The sequence below is a fragment of the Marmota flaviventris genome, chromosome 20 (assembly GCF_047511675.1).
Source record: "Marmota flaviventris isolate mMarFla1 chromosome 20, mMarFla1.hap1, whole genome shotgun sequence".
In the NCBI taxonomy this organism is placed as follows: domain Eukaryota; kingdom Metazoa; phylum Chordata; class Mammalia; order Rodentia; family Sciuridae; genus Marmota; species Marmota flaviventris.
The window spans coordinates 15,024,667-15,048,040 of NC_092517.1; the positions used below are offsets into that span (position 1 = coordinate 15,024,667).

Here is a 23,374-nt window from a genome sequence, read left to right on the forward strand (position 1 = left end):
GGACTCTTGCACGTTGAGCACTTCAGACCCGGGGACTGTACACATTCTTCTGTAACTTGCTCTACTCACTCCACATTCCATTCGTGAGATTCTATGTGTTTTGGTTCTAGTTTGTTCTTTTTAACCTGTTGCGTAGATTTCATTATATGAATAGGGTGCGATTGATTGACTTATCCCTTTTGGTCCCTCCCTTTTTTCTTCTCGCTCGTTCTTCAGCACTTGCTACGCCTTGGCCCTGTGCCAGCAACATCTGCTGCGGAGATGCTCAGTAAAACAAGGGCTGCCTCTCTCCCCAGCACCCTCACCCTCACCTGATTTCGGCCTCCACTATTTCGGCCTCCACTGCTATTCTGGGTGGGTCCTTCTCCCTTTCCTGCTGGGCACAATCCTCCTCATGTTTTAAGGACCAACTCAAACATCTTGTATTTGAAGATTGCCTCTGGGGGTCTATCTCTTGTGTTCTATTCCTCTCTGGGTTCTCGGGGGCACTGCGGAGCCCAGCACACAGTAGGTGCTTGCCAACTGCTTGAATGGCTCAAGGCAGCCCAGTCTTCTGGGCAAGATGCACGTTTGCAGGTCAAGGCAAGATGCTCCACAGGGGCACTAAGGGGGCACTAGCCCCTCGCGGTGGGAAGGGAAGATCTGCAGGTATGATCCACTCCCTTGGGTGCCCCCACACATGTGCACACCCACACAAAGCACTTGACATTAATATGCAGTCACTCAGGTGGAGGTGGCTTGGGGAGCAGGAAAAGCCACCAGAGGTAAAATCAAAACCAGAGAGCTATCAAAGAGGGACAAATAGCAAGAAACATGCCTGTCCTCCTCCGTCCCAGTAGTGACATTTCACGGGTCTCAGATCAGCCTTGCACCCTGGTCCTCAGCTTCCTTGAGATTGCTCAAAAGAGCAGGGTGGGCAGGAAGAACAGGGATTCAAGAAGATGCTAGCTTTGTAGGGACCCTCCATCGTCAGTTATGTCCTGGGCCTGTTCTCCCCTTCTGCAGTTGAGGTTCAGGCCCAGGAGGCAGGTCCCAGTCACGTGGAGACACAATTATTGACACACACAGTGGTCCTGAGACCCAGGAAGGAAAGAGACTTAGAACCTAAACATGTCCTCAGTTTCTCCATCTGTGAAATGGAACGGGTAGGAGCAGATGGTTTCCGAGAGAGAAATCAAAGCTTTCCTTAAAGTAGACTTTGGTGAGGGATGGTGGAGGGGAGAAGGTCCATCAGCAGGTGATCTGGGGACCAGGGAAGGGGACAAGGCTCAGAACATCTTCCCAGGTCCCATGACCACATTAACCTACGTCTCAGCTTCAAGCACCTTGAAGAGTTGCCCTCTCCACGCTCCATGATGAGATTTCACTTGGAAGCAGAGAAATCTTTGATCCGACTTCCCATTTCTGGCATTAGGAAAATAAATTCTAAGAGCTTCTTTTTGTTTCCACAATATGTTGTTAGGCTCTAGTGTAATATATATATAAAATACAATTTTATAATTAACTTTCTGGTGATTTCCAGAGTTTTATGTATGTTCCACAACTGTTTTTTTTCCCCCCTCTCCACTAATGAAAGAAAACTCCAAGGACTTAAATAAAAATGCCTAATTACTTATTTGCCCAAGAGAGCTGAGCAGTCATGCCTGCAAAACACCCAACATTTTATTACCCTCTGTGAAATATTTTAATTTTCCTCTAAAAGGATTTCAAACAATCCATGGTTGCAAATAGCAAGCGCTGCCTCCTCCGTAATTCAATTTGTTCCCATGAACTTGAGCTCTGAAATCGCCTACACGCGTTACTAAGAAGCGGGCACCCTCCCCTTTTCTCTTTCTGCATTTTTTATCCTGACAAGCTCAGAGGTTTCGCTCTTGCTGTAAAAATTCCAAGAGCCTTATTAGCTCCAGGACTCCAACTCTGCAAAGGAGTTAAGGCGTTGGTAGTGTTCCTGTTTCTAGGGACAGGAAATAGCCCAGGAGGGAAGTGACCTGCCCTAGGCCACAGTCTCACTGAGGGCTGGGGTCCCAGGGCTGTCACTTCAAAGCTTTATCTGGTACATTTCCCTGCTCGGCTGTTGAGCCCTTTGGGAGTGCGAGGTGCAGCCATGGGCGTAACTTGGGACAAGTCATACTTCTGATTTGGAATGCTGGATGTTTGGGGAGTGAAACAGATAAAAATCAATGAATGATGATGAATTATAAATAACAAACTATAAATATACATGATCCAAATTGTAAATAATATCTGCAAAAAATGAGATTATAAAAAACCCAGAGCATGTATCACCTCGTATCCATTAGGATAACTATTATTAAAAACACCACCAACAGGGGCTGGGGATGTGGTTCAAGTGGTAGCGTGCTCACCTGGCATGCGTGAGGCCCTGGGTTCGATTCTCAGCACCACATAGGAATAAAATAAAGATATTGTGTCCACCTAAAACTAAAAAATTAAAAAAAAAAAACCACCATCGACAAAAAAAAAAATCCCAGGAAATAACAAGTGTTGGCAAGAATGAGATGGAACTGGAACTCTTGTGCATGGCTGGTAGGAATGTAAAGTGGTGCAGATGCTGTGGAAAACAGTATGGAAATTCCTTGAAAAGTTAATTTGCAAGTCCAAATCCTAGGTACACACCCAAAATAACTGAAAATAGAGACTTAAAGAGATATTCGCATACCCATGTTCACAGTGCTGGTATTATTCACAATAGCTAAGAGGTAGAAGCTATGTGTATGTCCATTGATGGATGAAAAGTAAATAAGATGTGGCCTATCCGTGCTATGGAGAATCATTCAGTCTTAATAAGGAAGGAGATTCTGACACATGGTACCATACGGATGGACCTTGAGGACATGATGCTAAGGGGAAAAATACCAGTTACCGAAGGACAAATACTGTATGGGTCAACTTATATGAGGGACTAAGAGGGGCTGAATTCATAGACAGAAAGCAGAGTGCTCCCCAGGCACTGAGGGGAGCGGGGATTGGGAAGGAAGAGTTTAATGTGGTACAGAGTTTCAGTTTTGCAGGATGAGAATTCTCTGGATGGGCGGTGGTGATGTTTGTGCCACAGTGTCAAGGTACTGAATGCTACTAAAATATACATTTAAAAATGGTCAATTTTATGGTATGTGTATTTGACCACTATTAAGAAGGAAAAAAAAATCAAAAGAAATTCCATGATAATTGCTACAGTTTGAATCTTACATGTCCCCTAAGGACCCATAGGAAAAAGGCCTGGTCCCCGGCTTGGTGCTATTGGAATGTGGTGGGGATTTTAAGAACTGGGGCCTAGTGGGGCGAGCTCTTGAGTATCGGGACCTCAGTCTCTTCTTCTTTCTCTCTCACTTCCTGGTTGTGAGCCTGCAGTCTTGCTCCCCCAGGTCTCCCTCCATGATGGGCTTCCACAAGCCCAAAGCAATGGGGTTCATGAATCATAATCTGGAGGCTCCAAAACTGTGAGCCAAACCCCACTCCTTTTTTTTAAAAAAAATAAGCCAACTTACCTCAGATATTTGTTACAGTGACAGAAAGCTGACAAACACAGTAGGGAACCCCATGGCATGATAAGCTGCGATGTGAGGATCGACCTTGGAAGTGAAGCCTCTCTCGATGCCAGACTAACCACCAGCCCCACCTCAAGGGTAGCCATGACCACCTCTCCGAATGCCTGCTCTGTGCTCACCGCTTCCCTGAGCTCTTCACGTGCGTCCCCTCATTGCACCTCCACAGCTCATTCCACAGTTATGCACATTGAGCAGGACGAGGTTCCGCTGGTAAGAAGCAGCTGAGCCAGGACCCAGGTGGTTCCCTGGTCTGCGTCCCACAGCGCATGCTCCCCGACAGCACCTGCCTCTCCCCTCCAGCACTGGAGACCACTGGCTAATAGCTAAGTGGAGGGGCCACTGAAGAGCCCTGGGGGTGCAGGGCAGTGTGCCCTGCTCCTCTCTGTACTCACCTCTAGCATGGGGTGGTGGGGAGCCATCCAATAAGTGTCAAATGAACTGACGAATTGTTTTGTGTCTATGTCTGGGCTGCTGCTCACCAGATGGAAAGGAATTTAGGCAAAATTGGGCTCCAGAACTGTCATCTAAGGGGCTACCTCTGCTGGAGAGCTTCTCAGGTGCCAGGTCTGAGGAGAGTGAGGTGGCCAAGCCAGGCCAGCAAGCCACAGGACCTTCCCTGGAAGCTGCAAAGGCAGATGTGGGTGTCCAGGGTGACAGAATCCCCCAGCTATGCGGAGAGATCTTTGGAAAGTAAACTCTTTGGAGACCTTTCCAAGTTCACGGGTGCTTTCTTATGTGTGGTGTTTGTGGTGTGTGCGCATGTGCGTGTGAGTGTCAGTGTGAGAGAGAGAAAGAGGAGGCAAACGGGGAGGGATTCACAGCTCTATTAAGAGTTGGGCTTCATTCCACCAGGGATGATTTGCTTTAAGTCACTTTAAGTTACTATCCCAGAGACGGGAACTGCAAAACTGGTCCCTGGCATTTCACCTACCGCAACTGTGACCCTCACTTCAACCCCCATCTCGTGTCTTTCAAAGTCCCTTTCAGAGCCTTCCACACCCTCTGGCCCCTCTGTCTTGTCAGGAGGCCAGCTTCAGAGCACAGCCTGACTTGGGGGACTTGGAGGCTCATTTGAATGTTAGGTCGAGCCCCGAGTTTGAAGCCAGGAGCCCTGGGTTTGGGGCGGTCTCTCTGCTCCTCAGTCACTTCCCCTTCTCCTCCCCTTGGCCCTTCTCATCATCTGCCCAGGTTCTAATGTTCATGGAAAATACAATCCAGCAGATTCTTCCTGCTGTTTGGGGGTTCCTGGGGCTAGGCATCTGGGGTTTCATTTTTAGTTTATTTGTTTTTTTTTTTTTTTAATATTTATTGTTTAGTTTTCGGCAAACACAACATCTTTGTTTGTATGTGGTGCTGAGGATCGAACCCGGGCTGCACGCATGCTAGGCGAGCGCGCTACCGCTTGAGCCACATCCCCAGCCCAGTTTATTTGTTTTTAGGTACTGGGGATCGAATCTGGGGTGCTCTACCACTGAGCTACATCATCAGTCCTTCTTATTTTTGAGGCAGGGACTTACTAAGTTGCTGAGGGTCTTGCTAAATGTCCGAGGCTGGCTTCGACCTGGCAATCCTCCTGCCTTAGTCTCCTGAGTGGCTGGGATTTCAGGCAGGTGCCACTGCACCTGAAATCTAGATTCTAACTAGAAGAAGTCGGCTTATCTGTTCAGCAAAACCACACTTCCAGGACCCTCCTTCCTCCCCAATCACTTTGGGGGGCTCGAGGGAGATCAGTTTCTCTCCCCACAGTTTATGATTTTAGACGCTTGACACCCTCTTTTATCAATTCAGCTCCGCATGCATCCATCTGCAGTTTAATAATTCAAATGTCACCTGGAGAGTCACCTGACTTTATAAGAGGCCTCATAAGATACAAAACTCAAGCCTGCTCGGGTGGTTGATATGCAGGCTAAACGTGGGCAGAAAAGGAGATCATTTCCCCAAGAAAGCTCAGTGCCTCGGGAGTGTGAGGAAAGAGCTATTTCCATCGAAAGCTCAGCTGTGGCTCAGAAAAAGAGTGGCACGTTGACAGGGAGACAAGAAGCAGCCAGGAGAAGTCTTAACGTACAAAGAGTTGGAGGCCACAAAGCAAATGTCAGGGTGTGCCAGGATTTCTGAAGCAGGGAAGCAATTTTTGACAAAAAGAAGATTCATGTAGCTTCCCCTGGGGGCAAGGGAAGTCCCTAATGATCAGAAATAAGAGTGGAAAGAGCCCCCTCACCTACCATCTCAGAAGGGACGGGCATGGGGCTGAGGCTGGCCTCCTGGGGCCTCCTTTTCTGGCCACCCTTCCTACAACCTTGGCCCTTGTACCCGCCTCACCTGTGTTTTGAGTGATTCTTTTGGGTCCCGTGAGGAGAAAGCCTACTGGGGACTTATTTGCTACCAAAGAGCTTTGCTTCATGCTTCAGGCTAATTTTGCATTATTCTGGCCCTCAAAGAAATGCCCGGGCCACACACCACCATGTTTTCTGAATAAGCCATGAATTTTAAGTTCTCTGGGCCTCCTGGATTGTCCCTCCTCCCTGACCACCATGGAGAACTTCTCCGGAATTTTCTGGACTCAGCTTCATCCCTGGTCTTCAGGAGTGACCGTGGCAGGTTACTTGATGTTTCTGCAGCTCAGTTTTCCTAGCTGCAACATGGGAGTGGTCCTGTTTGGCCGGATGGGATGAAAGGGATGTGTAGGGTCAAGTGAGACTGACCGGCAAAGCCCACTGCAGAGGCTCAGAAAGAATCATGGTGGTAATGAGAGTAATAACTGACATGGACGGAGGGCTTGTTGCACTGTCCTGGGTACTCTGCCTTCATTAGCCTCCTCTAGGTGTCACCGCTGGCTGGTAGCATACGCCTGTAATCTTAGCAGCTCTGGAGGCTGAGGCAGGAGGATTGCAAGTTTGAGGCCCAGCCTCTGCGGCTTAGCGAGAGACCCTGTCTCAGAATTAAAAAATAAAAAGTGCTGGGGATGTAGCTTAATGATAGAGCACCCCTGGGTTCTTTACCTACCCTTGCAAATACACATGTAATTTGTTCATGTTTGAAAGAAGAAAGGCGTCAGCAAATCAGGAGCTCTCTGGTTCAACCCGCACAGCCTGGATGACTAAGGGAAACTGCAGAGTCAGCTTGGTAAGTTGGAGGGGTTGACAAAGCCCTGGTGTTGGCCAAGGAACATGGAACCTCTGGCTGTCACAGGAAGAGGTTATCAGTCCTGCCCAGAGACCCCTATTAATTCATAGCCACCCATTCACTCATCTACCCCGACGCACACCCATCTACCTACTCACCCTCCACCTTCCATTCATCTGCCCATCTGTTCCTCCCTCTCTCTGCCTTCCTGTCATCTCATTGATTATTTATCAATCTGTTTATGGACCAACCAATTCACTTACCCAGCCCATCCACCCACTATTTCCCAAAGGCCTAGGCTGCGGGGACTGGAGAAGACCCAACTGTGTCTCTCGTTCTCAAAGACCCCACTGCCGGGCTGGGGATGTGGCTCAAGTGGTAGCGCGCTCGCCCAGCATGCACGGGGCGCTAGGTTCGATCCTCAGCACCACATAAAAAAATAAAATAAAGATGTCGTGTCCACCAAAAACTAAAAAATAAATATTAAAAAAAAATTCTCTCTCTTGAAAGAAAAAGACCCCACTGCTTGCATCAGATGGTGAGAAGAGACAGAGGACTGTTGCCCTCGGGAAGGGGAAGACTCGGTGTGTGCGAGCCCAGCCCTCGCCAGGGTCTCATTTTCCTTGGCCAGGTCCATTTTTGCACGGGAGCAGATGAGTCGTCAGAGTGAAGGGCACGGCTCCTCCTTCCTGCCCACCTCCTCTTGCATGCTTTCAGGGCGTCCTGCAGTCCAGATTTCCCAGCCTGGTTGGGAGATGCCTGGAAACTTCTACCCTGGACCAAGCTGCCTTAGCCTCTTTACTGTCTTCATCAGGACGAAGAAAGGGTGGTCCCCGCCTGAGAGCCACTGTGTTCTATGGCCCAATTGGCAGGGCCTGGGTGGGAAACTTACCCTGAACTCCGGCCCTCATTCCCAAGACCACCACAGTCTAATGGTGTTGTGGGATTGGTTTCAGTGACTAAGAATCTGGCTGGGCCCCTGGACTCAACAGCTGGCTATAAGGTGGCCAGAGGTTGACTTTGCTGCTAATTGGCTTTTGGACAAGACCCTTTTCCTCTCTACCCTGATGCATCTGCTGTAATTTACTTACTTGTTGGTCTCTGCATTGCCAAATGGAATCCTCCTGTACTGGGTAATTTTATTGCTGAATAACCACCCAGTCATCCTGTGTGCTAATTATGTGCCAGGTGTGGTGCTCAGCACATCCCACTTACTGATTGGCTCCTCACAATAACCCTATTATTTTACCCAAGAAACCAAGGCACAGAGAAGTTAAGTAACTTGTTTGGATTCACACAGCTAGCGAGGGGTTGGAACCCAGGCTGTCTGGCTCCAGAGTAGGAGTTTTGACCACTGTCCGCTCATACCAGGGGCTCTACTGCCCCTCCCACACTGATGGCTGTCAACAAAAAGAATCATGTGGCCACGATACTTTCAGGAAAGAGCCAGAAATACAGGCACAGGGGTCCTAGGATATAGCGGCAGGGGACCCTATGTGACAATTGACATGGATTACAAACCAAGGACCCCGATTTCCAGGTCCCTGGCCTGGCCCCAGCTTAAGCAGCTGCACCTTCTCCCCAAGTGGACTCACTGACCCTTGTCTCTTATGCCACCTGGACACAGCCTCAGTCCACCAATATCTGGAAGTGAGATTCTAGCTTTGCCACCGCTGTTCCCGAGACCATCTGAGATTTAACACCATGGAGAGGTTTCAGCAGCTCTCCCGATAGATCCAGGGACTTCCTTACTGTAACTGAATAAGCTACGTCTCAATCCAAGCCCACCGCACAGGGCTTTGCCCACATGGCTGCCCCCATGGCTGGAAGCCTGTTCTGGGAATCGCCGCTCCCCTCTCTGCCACATCTGCAGGACAAACTCATTCACAGCGTGGTGGCTATTTTAGGAAGGCCTGGGGAACCAAATAAAGCATCGCTGATCTCTCTTGATTCCCAAATCAGGGGAGAAAGGAGACAAAAATGTCATCTCTGGCACCACCCGCAGGGTTCTCTGTCACCCATCTGCACACGTTCTCCGACCTACTTTCCCCTCTGTGGATTCTGCCTCCCTTGGCCTGCAGCTCCAGGGTGATGGGGGTGGCCGTGAGAGGCAGGGCCCGGAGCTGCCTCCTTATCCCCACAGCAACCCCCAGTCCCTCGCTGCTGACTCATGCTGCTGACTCCCCAACTTGGCGGCTCCCACAAATCCCACCGGATTATGAAGGCTGCAGCTGGCTCCCGGCAGAAGGGGAAGGTCAGGGCTCGGGCACATGTGGAGGGGAAGCAGAAAGCTCCGCTGATTCACCCCGATGCCCATGAAGCAGAAATGCCCTGCATCTGAGTGCCCGTGGCCATCTGGATGAATGAACTCTGGGCTTCTCGTCCATAGTCCAAAGGCTGGTTAATTACCAAGAGGCAACTTGTGTTTCTAAACCCAAAAGGCATCACAGCATGATGAGACTAAGTAGCATAGCTGACAGAGTAAGGTGATTGTTATTTTATTTTAGTTTTTGGTACCAGGGATTGAACTCAGGGGCACTCAACCACTGAGCCCCCATCCCCAGCCCTATTTTGTATTTTATTTAGAGACAGGGTCTCACTGAGCTACTTAAAGTGATTTTTTTTTTCATCAAAATAAATAATTTTATTACTCTTACTTACAACAGTGGTATGATTGGTGGCAGATTGTTTATAAAAATGGCCACAATTATTCCCTTCTATGAATCCATGTGCCTGTGCAGCACCTCTCAGCAAGAGGCGGAATCTCTAATTCACTCTGTGAATCTGGGTTGGCCTCCCAACTTGCACTGGTCAACAGAATGTGTCAAAGTGACAAAGTTTACAGCCCAGTTCTCAAGAGACCCTGAACACCTCAGTTCTAAGAACCCTGTTGTCACCATGTGAATAAGCCCAGACTAGCCTGCCAGAGGAGGTGAGACTACACGGCAGAGCAGAGGTAACCTAGAGGCGGCCAGGTCAGATCAGCCAATGGTCCTGCCAAGATCAGCAGAGCTGGCCACTTGAAGCTCTGCAGATGCATGAGGGAGCCCAGCTGAGACTGGAAGAACCTCCTTGCTGAGCACAGCCAGAACCACTGAACTGCAGGATTGCTAGCTACATAGAGCCAGCTCTTAGTCCCTGTGGGGGATTGGTTCCAGGACCCACAGCAGATACCAACGTCTTTGGATGCTCAGCCCCTTAAATAGAATGGCACAGCATTTACACAGAACCCACACAATCCTCTCCCATACTTTTTAACTTGTCTCTAGCTGACTTATAATACCAGTCTAAATATTACACGTAAAGAGTTGTTTTAGTGTATTGTTTAGGAAATAATGACAAGGAAAAAGTCTGTATGCGTGCTGTACAGATGCAACAATTCTAGTCCTAACTAGAACTTTTTTTCTGCATATTTTTTACCCACAGTTGATGGAATCAGCATACGGAATCCACAGACATGGAGGGCTGACTGCAGTTTCATTTTCTGTTACTAAATTTTGAAGTGTGTGTGTGTTTTTTGAACCAAGGGGTGCTTACCTAGTGTGCCACATTCCCAGCCTTTTAAAAAATTTTTTGAGACAGGGTGTCACTAAGTTGCTTAGGGCCTAAATTGCTGAGGCTGGCCTTGAACTCTCAATCCTCCTGCCTCAGCCTCTGGAGTCAGAGGGATTACAGGGGTGCACCACCATGTCTGGCTCGAAGTATTTTGTTTTGTTACATAGCATAAACTAATTGATAAAAACATTTTGGCAAGGGGATCAATGGCAGGATTTAAAAAAATAATAATTGATGGTAATAATTAACAATCTTTTCTGTTTGATCACACAGACATTAAAGTTGGAAGAATATCAAATCAAACAGAAATGAATTGTTTATTATCTGATCACCTGGGAATGCATCAGCAGGAGTTGAGAACGTCAATGCCATCGTTCAATCTGCCCAGGACTTCTGGGTCGCATCATGGACAGATGCGCCCCCTAGCGAAGGCCTCAGGTACCTCTGCGTCATCTCATGACGATGCGCCCCCTAGCGGGGGATGCCGCAGGTGCCCACTTACCAGAATCTTGGTGGTGTAGGCGCTGTTGATGGCGATGGCGTTGACCAGCAGCTCCATGGTCTTGGCGTTGATGGAGCTGGGATCCGGGATCTCCTTGTAGTGGACGTCACCGACATAGGCCTGCACCACCGTCATGCGATTGGTGGTCAGAGTGCCTGTCTTGTCCGAGCAGATGGCTGTGGCATTGCCCATGGTCTCACAGGCGTCCAGGTGGCGCACTAGGTTGTTGTCCTTCATCATTTTCTGGGAGGAAGGACAGATAAAAGGGTGATGGTGAGGAGGGGGGGTGGGGGAGATGGGGTGCCTGGGGGGGAGCCCTGGGTGATATGCAGTAACTGAGGCAGAGCCTCGGTTTCCCTTTAGCCTCTGCACGTCAGAGGATCTTGGTTATAAAGGCCTCTTACACCTGGACTCATTTTGACTGTTATGGCCCTTTTCTTTCTCTTTTATCATTTGAATCATTTAAAAGATCATTTAATTTTTTACCTCAAGATACAGAAGTAATCTACATTGTCTATGGAAAAAAATGGTGGAAAAAATATACCAAAAAAAAAAAATGCTCATCATGTCTAGCAAACAGAGAAGTGCAAATTAAAATTACACCAAGATACCATCTCACTCCAGAAGAGTGGCAGCCATTACGAAGACAAACAACAAGTGCTGGCGAGGATGTGGGGAAAAAGGCACACTCATACATTGCGGGTGGCACTGCAAATTGGTGCAGCCAATTTGGAAAGCAGTATGGAGATTCCTTGGAAATCTGGGAATGGAACCACCATTTGACCCAGCTATTCCTCTTCTTGGACTATACCCAAAGGACCTAAAAACAGCATACTACAGGGACACAGCCACATTCAATGTTTATAGCAGCACAATTCACAATAGCTAAACTGTGGAGCCAACCTAGATGTCCTTCAGTGGATGAATGGATAAAAAAAATGGGGCATTTATACACAACAGAATATTACTCAGCAATAAAAAATAATAAGATCGTGGTATCTGCAGGGAAGTGGATGGCATTGGAGAAGATTATGCTAAGTGAAGTTAGCCAATCCCCAAAAAACAAATGCTGAATGTCTTCTCTGATATAAGGGAGATGACTCAAAATGGGGTTGGGAGGGAGAGCATGGGAGGAAGATTACCTCTAGATAGGGAATAGGGGTGGGAGGGAAAGGGAGGGAGAAGGGGAATAGTATGGATGGTGGAAGGAGAGGGTCATCATTATACAAAATACAGGTATGAAGATGTGAATTTGGTGTCAACATACCTTATATACAAATAGAGATATGATAAATGGTGGTATAAAGGTGTATTAAGAATTGTAATGCAAAAAAATAAAAAATAAAAGAAATAAAAAAATTAAGGTTTGGTTTCTCTTGATTACTTCAAATATTTTACTCTTAACTGAGCATAAATAATTATTCCTTATTTGGTTGTGGATTTTTCTCAAATGTATCATCCTCTACTGGTGCCTGTTTTTCACTGTCATTTCAATTTTGCCAAAGGTAAATAAGTTTAGCATACACGTGTTTATAGATATAGGAAATCATTTGGAGTAATATCAAAATATGAATGTCATTATCTCTCAGTGATAGAATTTTAGATTTTTATTGACTTATTTTTTATAAAACCCATAGATTCCATTTTTCTATAATGGGCACATAACTCGCACAATAAAAACTATGAATTCCTTTTAAATAAAAATACACAAAAAAGAAAATGAAAAGTGAGCCATCAACTGCCGCCTAGAACAGCTACATCTTTATACATCAACATCTGTTCTTTTTAAATTTATAACAAAATGAAACCCGACTATACATATTATTATTTTTATAGAGCCTCCCCTTTTCTGGCTCAGTCCCTGCTTCTTCTAGGTTTTTAAACAAGTAATGAAAATAAAGTAATTTTCAAAGAACCACCATTTCTCATGCAGGTACCCTGACAAGTTGACCCTACCTGGGAAGGAAGGGTGAGAAAAGCCGCTAGAGGCTGAGTTAGATGGAGTCCTAGTCTGTGCCTAAAGAAGATTTTTTCCCCTCTTGATACCAGGGATTGAATCCAGGGTGCTTAACCACTAAGCCACGTCCCTGGACCTTTTTGTGTTTTATTTAGAGACAGGGTCTCAGTGAGTTGCTTAGGGCCTTGCTAAGTTGCTAAGGCTGACTTTGGAATTGCAATCCTCCTGCCTCGGCCTCCCAAGCCACTGGGATTACAGGCATGTGCCACCCTGCCCGGCTGGGCCTAGAGATTTCATTTGCTTTATTCTTGCTCCTCATTATAATTCTTTACAGCAAGGGTAAAATAAGAGTGCAATTTAAATAATTTTACCAGAGGTTTAAGTTAGATACTGATAGGATTATTGCTATTGAATTTTCCTGATTATAACCCGTGATAACAATGCCAATAAATATTACGCTGAATGGTTGACCAACATTTGGAATTTGCAATACACTTTACATTCTGCAAAGAACCTTCTGCATTTATTTTCTTGTCTGATGTTGTAAGAATCCCATGAACCCTGAGAAGATCTGTTTTGGCAACTGAAGAAATCTAGGCAAAGAGATTAGACCAGGATCACACTCCCAGTGAGGTTGAAGGCTGATGTTTTAAGCTCTACTTAACCGCACAGCCTAGATCATTCCATGGAGCCTCAACCCATCTGCTCTCTGAAGAGGGTGGTCTACTAGGCTTGAGAATCCCTAAGTTGGGACTGTCCAATAGGGTAGCTCCATGGGGCTACCATCGAGCACTTGAAATGTGGCCGTGATGTCTCCCACAAGGGCAGAGGTGTAGTCGTGTTTATAAATAAGGCCAAAGGGTACATGCAAAAAGCACATTGCATTTTGAAGACACTATGAAAAAAGAACATGTAAAAGAAATCTCTCTATAATTTTTACATCAATCACATGTTGCATTGATAATGATTTGGATATATTGGGTTAAGTCAATTGCATTATTAAAGTTAAATTCACCTGTTCCTTTTTTACTTTTAACAAAATGGGGCTACTTGGACATTTAATGTGGCTCACATCTGTTTCTCCCAGGTAGCACCGATCCAAGTGGTCACTACTGGGCTCTTGTTGGTGGCTCCCAGATCCAGGCTCAGAGAGGAATCGTCTGCTTCTCCTGGGCTGGATGCTCTAAGTTTATCAAGTGACTGCATAAGTAACATGACCTAAGATGACCAAAGCTAACAGGTGCCAGATATACAAACTGCAGACAGCACAGGGGCCTAAGATTGTCTAGACACACGGTTCCTCCAAACCGGGTCTGTGCAGTTTTCAAGGAGATCCCCAGCTCGGTGGGGTGGCTGTGGAGCCCCCTGCTCATGGCTATGTAAATATTGCCCTCTCTTGTTCCTGGGCTCCCGCGGAGCATCTTCATGAGACCTGTTTGGGTTTTGGTTTGTGGGATGGAGTTTCTCTGAAAACCCTAAAACAGAGAGACGATAAGGGCTGTATATATTTCACAGAGCTGCTACTTCCTGGCACTGGCCTGGAGATCTCTTTTCTGGATGAAATTACATCGGAGAGCCCAGCCCAAATTCCAACTTGGAAACAGATGCTCACTGTGCCCTCCAAAAGCCCTGCCAATTTCTTGGAGTGGGGGCCTTATTTATAAACACGACCACACCTCTGTCCTTGTGGGGGACGTCATGGCATCAGGACCCTGGGCGAAAAGAATCCAGAGCCCTGCCCTCCAGGGTGGGGAAACCCCGGGGGCAAAGGGAAGAAATGAGCAGGGCGTGAGAGCCTTGGAGTGACCCACAGAGGGTCAGACTTGTGGTGTTTGGGACCCACGGATGACCACTGCCTGGGCAGGTGGGAGTGGAACTCTGCCATCGATTGTGCTTAGGAAAGCCCCCCAGACCCAAGCTGCCCCAGTGAACATCCACTGCCCAAGAGTCCTTCATTTAACTGCTTTTAAAACCTCTCTGTCTATAACCAAGGTGAGGAGGCTTCTGTTAAATTAGGCATCATTTTGTTTTCATCTTACCTCTCTCACACTTTTTAGATTGCGACCTCTGAGATTAGTTGTGTAAACACTATGGCTACGAGGGGCCTGTTGCTGTGGCTGCCAGACCTCCGCCTATGTTCAGTGGGATGGGGATAGGTTTTGGCCTCAAAGCGATATCTGGATTTTATTTAATTTTTGCAGTACTAGGGATGGAACCCAGAGCCTCATGCATGTGAGGCAAGCACTCCACTACTGAGCTACACCCCCAGTCCTATTTTATTTTAGGGGATTGAGCTGATTGTCAATACAAATCTGGAGAATTTACAGTAAGTGCAGAGTTTTGACTTCTCTTGAAAGATGTGTGAAGATCTGACCCCCTGGGCCTGCAATCTACAAGGCGACATTTGGCTGGGCTAAATAGTGGAGACCCCTTTAGCTAGGGTGGGGCTCTTGGGTCTGTCCCCAGCATCCTCAGGTGTCTGAGTTTTGGGGACAACAGACATCCCCTCTGAGCCCCTGATATGTCCATATGCTTCTTGGCTCATCTCCCAACCCCAGCGACAACCCTCGGGCCCCTCCCCAGGCTCCCAGCTGGGGATGTCAGCTGACTGGTCCTGGACTCCCAGCTCACCTTCACGGAGTAGGCCAGCGAGATGGTGACGGCCAGAGGGAGTCCCTCGGGCACAGCGACCACCAGCACCGTCACACCAATGATGAAGAACTTGACAAAGTACTGCACATAGACGGGCGTGCACTCGGGCAGCCACGGCTTCTTGTTGACCACGAAGGTGTCCACGGTGAAGTAGAGCACCAGGATGATCACGGTGATGGCTGACATCACCAGGCCTGCAACACAGGGGGACACCTTCTTAGAAGGCTCCGGGCAGGGCCCAAGGGGCCCTGAGAAGTGAGGTATGGACTAAACACTTGGCTGAAAGGTCCCCAGGGTCTAACAGAACTCAAAGCACCTCCCAGCTCTGCTCCTTCCTTACTCTGTGACCTAGAGTAAGTCCTTGGTCCTCTGTGAGCCTCAGTCTCTTCCTCTGTACCATGGGGATGCAGATTTCCTTCACGTTAAGTGCCTAGCACAGTGCCCACCTGACTCTTAGCAGGTGCTTCAGAAATGTGTGCCAAGGACTGGGTGGGCACAAAAAGAACCATTTGCACAGAGTTTTCACAAAACAGGGAGGTGAATTTGGAATCACTTATTTCCTCATTTTTTAAAAAAATTTTAGTTGCTGATAGACCTTTATTTTATTTTATTATTTTATTTTTTTTAGCTGTTAATGAACCTTTATTTTATTCCTTTATTTATATGTGGTGCTGAGAATCGAACCCAGGCAAGTGTGCTACCGCTGAGCCCCAGCCCCAGCCCCTTTCTTCACTTGTTGATAAATACCTTTTGAGCATTTATGACATGCCAGTCACATAGTAGTTCCTAGGCTAGGAACTAGAGGCACAGCAGTTACAGAGTTCCTACCCTTGGGGACCTGATGTTCTAGAGGGACAGGCATACCAGAAACAGATAACACAGCCACAAGATCATTGATGCTGCAAAGAAAAACCAAGCTGATGTGACAGAAGGTGACGTGGCAGGGGAAGTTGCTTTATCCAGGATAGCCAGGGAAGGCTTCCTGGAGGAGGTGACCTTGGGGCAGACACAGGAACAACAGGAAAAGGAAACTGAGGCTCAACAGGAGGAGTGTCTTGTTCACGGCCACAGGAGATCCTGTAGCAGTAGGGATGCCGTTGGCAACCTCCCGAGATCCCCTGGGGTCTCTCTCACCAGTTCAGTGTGCCCCTCTCCCACCTGCGGCAGGTGCTGCAGAGACTGCTTACATCTGCAGCCTTTGCCAGAGGGAAGTGGCACTGGGGGCGATGGGAGTCCCCTTGTCAAGGTAGTGAACCAACCCCCATCTGGGTTCTAGTGAACCCACCCACCCACCAGTGGCTGATGTGGGGGGTCCCAAAGCCCAGGCCCTGCTGCAAGGTGGACGGGCCCTGTCATGTGGCTCATGGGCATGCGGAATCAAGTGGAGACTAGGAATGTTCCAGAAATCTCAGTGGCATCTGGCTTCCTCCCCTTACTGCAGGCTCCACACGAGAAAAATCTCCGTAAATCCCTCACCACCCATCTCGGATCTGCTTGCAGGAAATTCAGCCCAAGAGGTAGGCTGTGAAAGGTCAGGGAGGGAGGGGAGGGAGGACTCTGAGGGCCACGGGGCTGTTGTCTTCTTAGTCTCCTCCCCTACCCAGGGCCACATTCCCACGGAGTCTTGTGCCTGTGACAGCGATGGTGGGGACAGAGGAAATCCCTGGGCCCGTCATTCCCCACCCCCCACCTCCAGCTGCGGGGCCTCAGAGCCGGGCTCTATCCCTGTCTCACAGTCACAGGGGCGGGAAGCCAAGCTCCCAGCAGCCCAGAGCTGTCACCAGGCCCCCGGGTTTAAATATAGACAGCCGGGCCTATAATTTTCCTCCCTCCCGCTGCTGTGGTGTCTATAATTAGAGCCAGGGAGACAGCCACGGAGGAGAGCAGCCAGGTGGGGATGCCTTGGCCCTGGCCGTATCCTTAGCCAGGAGGGGCAGCGAAGGCTGTGTTGGAGGGTTGGGACTCACCTTGCAGCTGGGCTCAGCTTCTCGGGCCAGGGGGGCTGTCACCAGCCACCACGTGCAGCCACTACCTCAGTTGGGAAGCCCTGCTTGTTTGGTTGGAGCGCAGACCATGGGCTTCTCCCCGGGCTCCTGGCATGCCCTCGGCCTCTTTAATCTTTCCTCTGCACTGCAGCTGGTGTGGTCATTGTAAAGCCCCAGTCCGTCCCTGCCCAGCCCTACTCAAATCTCTTCCATGGCTCCCACTGTCCTCAGGATAAAAATCTGAGCTGCCTAGATCTCCAGGCCCTGCGGAATCTGATCCCTCTTTAGTCACTGCATGTGCCAAGGGCTAAGTACTCTGTATACATAATTCCCTTTAATCCTCAGAGCAACCTGTCAAGTGGGGATGACCTGTAACCCCATTTTACAGGTGAGAAGACAGAGGCTCAGAGCAAGCTGATGATACTTGGCCCAGTTCTCACAGCCATGTATGGACTGCAGTGTAGGCCATCTGCCCCGATCCAGGGTTTTACCCTCCTTGTTCTGCCTCACTAAGTGCTGAGTGTTTACTGCATACAGGACTCAGACTGATGGCTATGGCAGGAAAGCCTGGGCTTCCAGGACCGTCTCTTTCTTGTTTATTTTTTGGTACAGGGAATTGAACCTGGGAGTGTTAACCCCTGAGCCACATCCCGAGTCCTTTTTATTTAGTTTAAAGATCGGTTCTCACCAAGCTGCTTAGGGTCTTGCTAAGTTTGCTGAGGCTGGCTTTGAACTTATGATCCTCCTCTGCCTCAGCTTCCTGAGCCCTGGGATTTACAGGTGTGTGCCCCCCACCCCCCCACACCCGCCCGGCAGGACCCTCTCTTTCAAGGTGACCGAGGCCAGCCTGGGGTCTCACTGGTGGCTTCAGTCCCCTCAGCCCCCACCGCTGCACACTCACCCGCTTTGCCAATCTGCACTGCCAGTTTGGTGAGCTTGCCCTGCAGCACAGACTTCTCCTTCTTGTGCATGTTAGCCTTCTTCTTGTCGTCTGCGTCGCCGCCCTCGGCACTCTTGAGGGGCTGCATCTCCATGGCGGCTGCCCCGTCCTGCTGTTTGGCTGGAGGAGAGAGGCAGAGCACGCACATGTGCGCGCGCACACACACACAGACACACAGATGCGCACGCAGGTCAGCCTTTCAGGGTGGGGATGCTGGCACCCACCCTGCCTGCCCAGTGGAGGGGTTGGCTGCCCTGACTGGGCCCCCCCATGGTGGGCACAGAAGCCCAGGACGGGGGCCTGCCTCTTCCAGTTGGAGTCTCGGGCTGCCAGGGGTCTCACTGCTTCAGAGAGCAGGCTCTACCCTGGGTTCCCAGCAGGAGTGGACTGGGGTCCCCTTGGGGCCTGAACCAACCCACAGACCCTACTCAAAATGGACCCTTGGTCTTTCCCATAGTCAGATAGGAAAGACAGTCTTGGGCCTTCCCAGCATGCCCCTGGGGCATGCTATTAAGATATCGAGGATCCAGCAGACAGGAGGGTCAAAAATGAAAAATATGAAAAACACTTAAAAAAGGTAAAAGAGGGTGAACCTCTGTGCACAGGTACCTAGTCCCCAGTCAGTATGGCCTCTTCAGCATGGGACTGAACGGAGGACCTGTGGCCCGTTTTTGACAGAGATTGGGCCAGCTCTTAACCTACCCCATCCTTCGACCTGTAAAGAGCTCAAAGAACCAGTTTTGAGTCTGCAGCTGAATGGGCCGGGAGCTCAAAGGCTGGGGAGATGCTGGCCCCCCGGAGTGTCCTCTCTTCTCCCCAGGGACACCTCTGTATTTGGCCTGGCACCCATGAGTACCACAGCTACATCCCCAGGGACACCAGGCCTCGTAACTAGCCTCCGCCTCTGGTGCAATCTGGTGTGGGTGGGGAGGGGCCGCGCCGACCACAGAGGCCGGGACAGAGGTTTACCTTTGCTCTGGCTGGAGTCCACATTGCCATCTTGCATTTTACCTACACGACAAAGAATTTTAACAGACAACAGAGAACAGACGGCACAGGTCGGTCATCACAAAGACGTAACAGGCCATGGACATTCACGTCACAGATGGAGGAAGGACTGAGCTGTTCGGGTGCTGCGTAGGCCCGCGGAACCTGGGCAAGCTGGCTGCCAGGCCGGCCACAGGGGGCTGTCAGCCTGAGTGACTGTGGGTTCTCTAGGGGACTCAGGAGAGAGGGTTTCTGTTGCAATCACCTTGGCCCTGAGTGTTTTATAGATTCAAGGACCATATTTGAGAGTCAAGGGGACAGAGTCTGCTGGCAGGAGGCGGGAGAACTCCAGACCCCCCCAACCCGGTGAGGCTTTTATAACTTTTTGACAGCTGTATTTTGTGGGCTGGGAGGGGGCAAAGGGGAATGTTCAGCTACAACCTTTTTGTTTCCTTGTAAAAGAAAACATGTAAACACAATGGAGAAAGAGAGAGACAGAAAAAGAGGGAGGGAGGGAGAGAGGGAGGGGGGAGAGAGGGAGGGAGGGGGGAGAGAGGGAGGGAGGGGGGCGAGAGGGAGGGAGGGACAGAGGGAGAAAGAGAGAAGGGTGGGGGTTTGATTCTAGAATAAGCAGAGTCTGGATGATGTACGTAGTTCTGTGTCTCTTTGTATCTGGCTCCAGGGGACAATTCTACTTTTTCCTCATCTTTCTGAAGGGCTGAGAAGCTATTGCATGGATGTTTCTGACAGTGACCAGGGCAAAGAGTGAGCAAGACGTCCCCAGGAGTGGTCTTTGAGGGGCCCTGAGCATGTCGGGGGGCTTCATGAAGCATCCTCATTCCCGAGGGGAAAGCTACGACCCCTGGTTAAGGGGACTTCATTCTGCAGCTCCGGCCATGGTAGGCAGGATAAGTAGAGTCAGTGGGTTCCCCTGGGCGGCTCCTTCTATGCCAGGGCCTGCTGCTTAGCGCAGGGGAAAGGGTGACTATGGGGCTCCCCGCCCACTAAACAGGGCAGGTGGGTGGCACTGGTGGCTGCTGTCTCTCTCCTGGAACACCTGCCTCTCTCCTGTACCCTCTGGTCCCCCGGCCTGTGCCGCTCATCGGGATTTATTCCTCTGGTCCTTGCCACTAAGGGAGGGGTCTGAGGGGGCCGGCCACCCTTGGACATCTGCTGCCACGCCCACCAGGTATCAGGCTCAGGTGACCTCCACGATTTCATGTGATCCTGTCCATGGCCTCCCCTATGAAGGGTACTCTTGAAACAAACCCATTTACAGATGAGAAACTGAGGCTCAGAGGGGGAGATGGCCCACTGACGTGTCTCTGCAGGACAGTGGACAGCTGGCCCCAAAGTGTGTGTGTGTCTCCACTCTGCTGTCTCATTTCCTGAAGCCCCTCTGAGCCCAGGGAAGGGTATGTCCCATGGTGCTGCTGGGATAGAGGTCCTGAGGGTCCCTGTTTTGGCACCAACTAGCCGTGTGACTTCACATCTCTCAGCCTCGGCTTCCACCTTTATCCCAATAGTCACCTCCCATAGTGTTCAAAAGTCACCTTCAGCCGGGCACAGCGGCATATGCCTGTAATCCCAGGGACTCAGGAGGCCGAGGCAAGTTCGAGGTTAGCCTAGGCAACTAAGAGTGACCCTAAGCAACTTAGTGAAACTCTACCTCAAAATAAAAAATAAAAAGGGTGGGGGATGTGGCTCAGTGGTAAAGTGCCTCTGGGTTCAATCCCCAGTACTTAAAAAAAAAAAATTCACCCTCTCAATAACCACTTGCATGGTTCAGCCTTCTGCCATTTAAAAGGGCTTTTGCAAGGGTCACCTCTTGTCAGTCCCTGCAAGGTGGGGTGAGAGGGACTGTCAACACTCTCATGTTACAGATGAGGAAACCGAGGCCAAAGGATGTTCAGAGGCAGCCTGCATTTATGGGCAACCTCAGCATCACCTTGAAACCACATGATTAGCTTGTTACCATTTCTGAACCCAATTTTTAGGTGACACACAGGAGGGAACTGGCTTCCCTGGTCCCTGCTCGGCACGTTCTGTTCCAGTGTCCATGCTGGGCTGTTCTCACCAGCCCTCACAGCAAGGCTGGGGTTTAAAGAGAAAGGCCCCCATTGCTCTATTGTTAAAGTCTTCCTACTGGATTTATAAAACAACAACCAGAGAGAAAACTTTTCAGAGCAAACAGGAATGAACAACAATTATTTTTATTTCTTAAAATAATTTTACTAACTAGGCTAAGGGGCACCAGAGGACTCAGCTTCAATAGTCTCTTTTAGAAGGCTCGAAGGGGCCTTTATTTGAATTGCATATTATCAGATGCGCTAGCCGGTGTGCGTGCCCATTAGACCCAGCTAGCAATTTCCTCTTTTATTGCCACAGTGATCACGTGGCTAGAAAAATAATTGCCAATGCATATGTTGGAGGGAGGGAGTACATGGTAGGAGTGCTTTGGTGCAGATGGCCTGGTTTCTCAGAATCAAGGGACTTATTTGGGACTCTTCTTGCCTGCCTGGTTCTGCCTTGTGATGGGACAGCCAGCTCTGGTCCAATGAGGGACCAGGAGGGTGGGCTGTATTTCAGGGGAGCTGGGATGTGGCAGGATCTGAGAGCGGGGCTGGGAGGGGTCTCGGAGGCCCTTCTCTTCCAGATGTGGCTGTTTCTGAGTCCATTCTCTTTGAACTTCAGGAGGGATAGAGGTGAGAGGAGCACAGATTTGGAGGAGACAGACCACCAGCTAGGAGATCTGGAAAATGTCACTGTGCCACCCTCTCCTCCTCTGTGAAATGGGTCCATATCAACTAAGGTGATGCTCATGGGAAGGACCTGCAAAGTGCTACATAAATGTTAGGAGTTAATGGTAATACGTTCTGACTCCTGCTTATAATAATCTAAGTGGTGTATTAAATAGCCATATGTGAACAAGCATAAAAAAATAATAAAGCAATTAAGGAAATCACACCTCCAGGATGCATGGAACACATCTATCTTTGAGTTGTGGAGCTTGGGGGAGTAGAGTTGGGGGATGCTGGAACCCCAGTTTTTTTTCCTACAACATCTAAGTCATCAAGATTTGGCTCAGAGGAAGGGGATAAAATTACAGTTAATTCTCTCACTTATCAAGGCTCATAAACTTTCATGGTGCTCTTTCCTAGAGCATGAAAGGTTTGTTAAAATTCAGATTTTCATTGTGTTGATCTGGGGTGGGGCCTGAGATTCTGCATTTCTAACAAGCTTGAAAGCGATGCCCAGACTTTGGGTCCTCCTGGCATAGGGCAGTTTCCCAAAGGGTATTTATGGGGCATACCAGTCCCACAAGATTCAGCCAGGAAGGGTCCTGCTGTCAAGTCAGCCTGGGCACCCTTTATGAGTCTACAGCTCTCCGCTACCATCAGCAAGTTCAAGGTTCGAGCAGTTCTGCAAGTGAGGAAGCAATCAATTCAGACCAGGGGTTCTCAAACATCTTTGACCACAGGATCCTTCTCTTAGGGGAAAGACCTCTTCTTGTAAGCTTCACTCCATCAAGAGATCCTGGTTCAGGAGGAGCACACACTTTGGAGCCAGCCCCGTCTGGGTTCTGGGTTGAGATCCCAGTTCTGCTACTTTCTTGCCCTGTGTTCTTGGGTGTGTGTCTTGGGTCTCCTCGAACCTCAGTCTCCTCATATTTAAATTAGAGATAATAAAACCTGTGTCATGGGGATTAAATAAGATGGAAATCCTGCAACAGCATCTGCATATAACAGATGATTAAGAAATGAAAGTTCCTTATTTCTCCTATGATTTTTTTCCCTCTGGATGCTGGGGGGTTGGGGGCTGCAAATTGAAAGTGAACTTTACACCCCCCTCCTTTTTTTTTTTTCCTGGAGCTGGTTGGCATAGATGGGGTCTGCTGCTCATTACCTGGGGGAAGTGGGTACCAACACCTGGTGCCTTCTTGCCCCAGCTGTGGGTTTGCCCGTCTCTGTTCTGTCACCTCTCAGCCAGCCCTCCCTGACGTGTGACACCTCCCACATCCCAAGCTGTTCTCCTTTCTCCTCCTGGGCCTGAAATAGACCTGCACCCAGATTAGCATACTGCTTGTGGAAGCGCCTTGTCTAG

General features: G+C 49.2%; 2 protein-coding genes across 2 annotated transcripts in view; both read right to left on the minus strand.

The window, feature by feature from the left end:
- Positions 1-23,374, minus strand: part of Cidec (cell death inducing DFFA like effector c) — a 554,473-nt gene that overhangs the window by 346,359 nt on the left and 184,740 nt on the right. The window lies entirely within an intron of this gene.
- The window catches only part of Atp2b2 (ATPase plasma membrane Ca2+ transporting 2), a 207,502-nt gene that overhangs the window by 30,179 nt on the left and 153,949 nt on the right, over positions 1-23,374 (minus strand). Inside the window, exons 10-13 of the mRNA XM_071605956.1 lie at positions 19,253-19,294; positions 18,245-18,403; positions 15,338-15,552; positions 10,750-10,992 (exon numbers count right to left, since the gene is read on the minus strand). Coding sequence (XP_071462057.1) covers positions 10,750-10,992; positions 15,338-15,552; positions 18,245-18,403; positions 19,253-19,294 — 659 coding nt within the window. The remainder of the gene's footprint in view (positions 1-10,749; positions 10,993-15,337; positions 15,553-18,244; positions 18,404-19,252; positions 19,295-23,374) is intronic.